General features: G+C 44.1%; 2 protein-coding genes across 2 annotated transcripts; one reads left to right on the top strand and one right to left on the bottom strand.

Moving 5' to 3' along the window:
- The first annotated feature begins 1,467 nt into the window (after positions 1-1,467).
- LOC128732415 (zinc finger protein 888-like) lies at positions 1,468-3,402 on the top strand. Its single transcript, XM_053825662.1, has 2 exons — positions 1,468-1,693; positions 1,752-3,402. Exons 1-2 carry the CDS (start codon positions 1,485-1,487, stop codon positions 3,400-3,402), a joined length of 1,860 nt encoding a protein of 619 aa, XP_053681637.1. The 5' UTR covers positions 1,468-1,484.
- Positions 3,403-3,784: 382 nt separating this feature from the next.
- On the bottom strand, positions 3,785-5,189 carry LOC128742807 (coiled-coil-helix-coiled-coil-helix domain-containing protein 10, mitochondrial). The gene is made up of 2 exons (XM_053839279.1): positions 4,966-5,189; positions 3,785-4,542 (listed from the first exon to the last, which is right to left on the bottom strand). The coding sequence occupies exons 1-2, from the start codon at positions 5,010-5,012 to the stop codon at positions 4,122-4,124; spliced, it is 468 nt and encodes a 155-aa protein (XP_053695254.1). The 5' UTR covers positions 5,013-5,189; the 3' UTR covers positions 3,785-4,121.
- Positions 5,190-5,534: the final 345 nt, after the last annotated feature.

Raw genomic sequence — 5,534 nt, forward strand, 5'->3', positions numbered from 1 at the left:
TTCTCCATTTGCATATATTTTTTCCTAGTTTGTATTTGCAATGGACCACTAATTTTTCTTCTTTATCACTGATTAAAAAAGCTTGTAGTAGATACCCCCCGCACTTTGATTAACACTGGTACTTATCTCCATTAAAACCTGGGCGTTGCGGCTCCCACAGGTATCTGAAGAACAGACCCGCTATCGTCACGCGGAACCGGCACGCGAAAAAAAATTCAAACGGAAGAACCGAACAAAATGGCGGATGCCACGCTCGCGATTTCACGATTTTTGAATTTCGATACCGCAATTAATAAATCACGTTGTTATCGGCACCGACTTGTTTAATCAAACGTCAGATTAATTTGAAGTAACTTTCAATATTTAATCTCACTACCAATAGAATCAATATCACTCCCAATATCACTCCTATCTAATAGCGAATTCATAAATTAACCTGCCTCAGGTCGATTGGCACTCAGTTTTAATCGAAGTGCTGTCAAAGCGTTCATAAATTAACCGAGATTGCATTTCGGTTAAACTGACAGCATTCAGTTTGAAGCGCAGGTTAAAACTGTCTAGCATTACGGTTTACGGGTCGATCTGTCAAACTGCCCGTATCGTTCATAAATTTCGGGTTCGAGTTAGCACGAACCCAGGTTAATTTATGAATTCGCTATAAAAAAGAGAACCCTATCGCTATAACACGTCCGATGTCGTCACCACGGGAATGACACTTCCAATACCAACCTGTACAAAAAAACGTAGCCAACATAGAGCGGGCCCAAGCTGACAGCTTCATAGATGGGCTCAAGCTGACAACCGAGTCGGATGTGTAAATTGTTAAATTTTTTTAGTTTTAGTTTGATTTTAGCCAAGGTTTTAGCATCACATAGCTAATGTTAGGCAGGCAATTGATGCGAAATACATGTAACTGTGAAAATGGTTAGTTAAATTCGTTTTGTGAGATCGCTTTGCGTTTGCCGCCGTTTTCATGTGAGCAACGAAAATGTGACGTCATATCAGCCCCCTGGTCGTCACGCTTTTTTCGAGAATGCATTCTTATTCTTATTTTTCTAATAATTCCATGCAAGTTTGGCATCTCTGCCAAAAATTGACAGCAACAAAACACCCCTCTGGCAGATAACGATGTTTTCGCCGCCAACATCTCGTGTGTGCGAAAATGAGATAGCATGTCAGCACTGCGTTTCACTCAACTGCCAGCAGTCTGATTTGGGCCCGCTGTCAAATTTTGAGCCCCGGACATGCTGTCGCTGACGTTTACTGCAGTTCGATATAGAGATGTCGATGGGGTGCAACAAAACGAATGACCAACGAAACACTACAACAGCAACACAATATAAACAAAGATTTTGTTTTCAAAAAAACTGCTTGTTTGTTATTTTGTTTTCTTCGCTTCGCGCTTGTGCACTTTGCATCGAACTGACCAGGAAACGTGCGAAATATCTTGCTGACCAGAAAACCGATCCGTCATCAAAAACAAAATGCCCTGTTGCGTCCGCAACTGCACCAGTGGCGCGGGCTTGCTAAAGTTTCCGGAAAGTGCCCGCTTCCGCAAACGTTGGCTAGATGCGATCAGTTACGGTACCGGCGAGAAAGTAAGCGAAATCGACGAAAAGCAAGCGATATGTTTGGCACACTTTGGCCCCCGGGGTGACATGGAGTACCAGGAACCGACGAGGTTTCAAAAAAGGTAGGTGTTTGTTGAGTTGTTATGTTTTGTTTTTTGTCTAACGATGATAATCCGACAGTAACGGGGAATGGATTTTCCTGGCTAGTTGCCGTCTGTGTTTCAGGATCGCCGAGAAGAAGCGGATGTTTTGTCTCAGCGGACAGCTGGCTGGCTGCAGTTTGGATGTCGTTATCAAACGTACGCTGGCAATTAATATTAGTGCAAAGGATTTCCTGCGGGATATCTGTTTGCAGTGTGTGACCAAAATAGATCTGGTAAGGGCAGTGCAAAACGTAGCTCAAGCTGGGGACTGTCACTTTGGGCTGCTACAGAAATCGAAAAGACCCTTGGAAGCCTTGCAAGTAACGTTGGAGGAAGTGATTGAGGAATCGGTTCCCTGTGAGGTACGAAACGATCCGGAACCAAGGTGTACGTCTAAGGTGATCTACAGGCCGTCTCTTCCTAGACGAAAGAGAGATACTACCGAAAATGGTGAAAGTGTTCTGCAACTCTCTTCCAGAACATGTTATATTTGTAGTGGAAAGGACAAATATCGGGATAAGGATGAATTGATTGCACACTTGGTTCAGGAACATGCCGGGAAGGTTGAATGTGTTTGTACAATTTGCGACGGGAAGACATTCTCGTGGGTCCGAGCGTACAATCACCACCTAAGCAGGCACGACGAACAATTGCGGCCACTGAAGTGCAACTTTTGTCCGATTCGATTCAGCACGGAAAACGCCCTGAACACGCACGAAAATAAGCTGCACGGTACGAGCCACAAGCTATACAAACCAGCTAAGGTACACGAGGGAAGATGGCGATGCTCGCTTTGTAGCGCGCTTTTTAAGAACATTAAATACGTTCGCCGTCACATGGAAAACAAGCACGGTAAGGGAAGGAGCTCGGAGTGCAAAATATGTCACAGAAAGTTTGACAACGCTACAAGCATGGCCTCTCACATGTTGGTTCACTTCCAACCGAAGCGAGAAAAGCTTTTCAAGTGTGTTATCTGTGCAGAAACATTTCGATCAAAGCTAGAACTTCAGAAACACAAGCTGATTGTTCACAAAGGCAAAAAGTTTGAATGTAAACAGACCTACAGCTGCCACAAATGCCAATTGGTGTTTGAAGATTCACTCGGATATTATAAGCACCGGGAAGCCGTACACAGTGGAAATCCATTCCGTGAACGTTACTATGAATGTCTAATTTGTTCGGCGAAACTTAAGAATGCCGGTGAACTAATGGACCATATAGTTGGCGACCATTCGATCGATAACTACCCGCACGCTCAGTGTTCTGTGTGTCCATCAAAATTCCTAAGTGCCAGACAACTGCGAGCCCATGCGGGCTATAAACATCCGGAAGCCCAGAAAGAACCGGTCGTGTTTCAGTGTGATCACTGCGACCAAAAGCACTATACGCAACGGCAGATGGACAAGCACATGGCCCGGGAACACGGTGCAGAGAAACGGTTCGGGTGCGATATTTGCGGCAAGCGGTACATACTGCGCCGCAGTCTGGGCAAGCACAAGAAAACCCATCAAAAGGAAAACCAGCACTTGAAGTGTAACCTCTGTGATGCAACCTTTGCCTTGAAGAGTGCCATCTACGAACACTGGAAAACCGCGCACGGAACCAATAAGTGGGAGCAGAAGAAGGCCGTCGCCGCGAACAGTGAAAGTACTAATTCCCCTCTTAGGGATCATTCCTATCTTACGTAACGTTAACTTGTCCATCAGGATAAATTTCGGTAATTACGATATTCCGACTGTTATCTGTTTTTATGATTTAAAAATAAAACAGGTTTTTGTTTTACGATAATACTTACGGTTTCTGTTATTCGTATTCCGAAACTGCTTGTTCGGGCAAATTAAAAACGATGGAATTCACAAAACAAAATTAATTTTACGTTTCTATTCAATGCAAGGTCCAACGGTAAAAGATAATGGAAAAATTTTCCTAAAAAGCATACGTTGCTTTGATGCCACCCGTAGGCATGACAACTTGGGTTCTTTTGTTTAGAGTTTCACCGGCCTGCTTTGTTTTGTGCTTACAGCACAACTCTTCCCCCAAGCAAAGGTTTAAATAAAAAGATTCTTTTTACTCTACGCTAGTATTTATTTGCTTTCAATTAAAAATATTAAAATACAGAACTCTACTCTAGTCATTGCAATTCATTGAGGTTTAAAGGATGATTAAAAATAAAAACTTTAGTACACCTATGAAGGATAACCCAGAATAATTTGGCCACTATTTCAATTTGCCTTTTATTCTCATTTTGCAAACTCACTAAAATCATGAAAACGAACACTACAGATTAACAGACTACACAATTTTATTGTTTTTTTTTCGGAGCACTTCCTCCGAATTCGACATTACTACTGCGGGGCCAAATCACTGTGCTTTCTGCCTTCGATCGAGAACCGATCGCTCCATTTTTTTACATGTGATTTTGCATCTTGCACTGCCTCAGTGCCTCGTTGAACCCTTCGCACAGGGTTAGATCGGCCTGACCCTGGGCACAGGACAGGAACTGCTTGATCTCCCAGGCGCACGGTCCGCCAGCGTTGCCCGTTTCCGGCTGGTACTGCTGCACCGGAGCAGCAGCCTGACCAACGGGAGCGGGAGCGGCTTCCTTCGAGTCGGATCCGCTGAACATGCCGGTAATCGCATGACCCATGGTGTGTCCAACAGCGGATCCAATCGCAACGCCACCAGCGGTGGCGGCCATCTGGGCCATTAGCCCAGGGCCCTGGCTGGGGGCAGCCATCGGGGCTGCAACGGCCGAGGTCGGTGCATGCTGCACCATTGGCTGGCTAGGAGCCGGACGGGGCGGCGCCGCCGCAGCAACCGGAGCAGATCTGTACGGGAAAAATTCCAATCATTATTTACGACGCAATTCAGTAGCAAAACAAAAACTCATGCAATGAGTCAGCCTAATTGGTCACACAATTTTCAGTCTGTTGCGAAAAACAGCGTCTTCTCCGGCAATCAAAGTACATACCTATAGGTACCGAGGCTAAATTTAGAAAATATTGTCGACAACAAACGACATCACATGGGAGAGTCCCCCATTCGATCGAAGAAGCATCCGGAAAAAAGGCGATGTTGTTCGAACTTTGATCTTATTTGGCTTTGCCTGATGATAAATCGGCTGATTTTTAGCATTTGTTTTTCGTATTTATGAATGGTTACGTAACGCGAAAAGGGACAACATCCAGAGAATGTGCACGGCAGAAGTCACGATGATTTTTCTAGAAAGGTTAACCTTCAGATCTACGTACCTGCGCTGAGCCGGTGGGGGAGAAGCTGACCTTCCACGTCGTGGCATTTTAGCTGTTTAGTGTTTCCGCTTTGTTTTAACGTTTAGTTCAATTCACAATTATCTGATGCAATTGGCGTATTAATTGTTGGAACGATTGAGCTATAATATTGCACAACAGCTATTCGTTTAAATTTGATATAACTTTTTTTCACAAGTTCACTGCACGATTTTCTGACAACAACTGAACAGTCACGTTTGGTAAACGTCAAATTTGTACCTCGTTTCACTGTTATGAGATGACCGTTATGACGTTTAAGATCCAAGGATGCCATATATTTGGAAAAATGTATCCGAGCAGCGGCGCTTTAAAAACAAGCATGATTGACAAAAATTGAAGATAGAATTAACAAAAGGGCGAATGTCGCAAGCGTAAACAATAACCGAGTGAGGGTTGATTTTCCTGTGCTGGTCCAGCAAAAAGTAACTCTCACTCGTTTTGTTTACATTTGCGGCATCCGCCCTTTTGTTAATTCTATCTAGAATTAACTGATGCGGAATTTTGCACCGAGATTTTTGTGCCGAAACCGT

This window comes from Sabethes cyaneus, chromosome 1 (genome assembly GCF_943734655.1).
Source record: "Sabethes cyaneus chromosome 1, idSabCyanKW18_F2, whole genome shotgun sequence".
Taxonomy (NCBI): domain Eukaryota; kingdom Metazoa; phylum Arthropoda; class Insecta; order Diptera; family Culicidae; genus Sabethes; species Sabethes cyaneus.

Bases quoted from the DNA above. Each gene is read 5' to 3' on its own strand.
- LOC128732415 (XM_053825662.1), top strand. From the start codon at position 1,485: ATGCCCTGTTGCGTCCGCAACTGCACCAGTGGCGCGGGCTTGCTAAAG. The intron at 1,694-1,751 runs GTAGGTGTTTGT...ATAATCCGACAG, and splicing joins CCGACGAGGTTTCAAAAAAG to TAACGGGGAATGGATTTTCC.
- LOC128742807 (XM_053839279.1), bottom strand. From the start codon at position 5,012: ATGCCACGACGTGGAAGGTCAGCTTCTCCCCCACCGGCTCAGCGCAG. The intron at 4,543-4,965 runs GTACGTAGATCT...TTTCCCGTACAG, and splicing joins CCCCCACCGGCTCAGCGCAG to ATCTGCTCCGGTTGCTGCGG.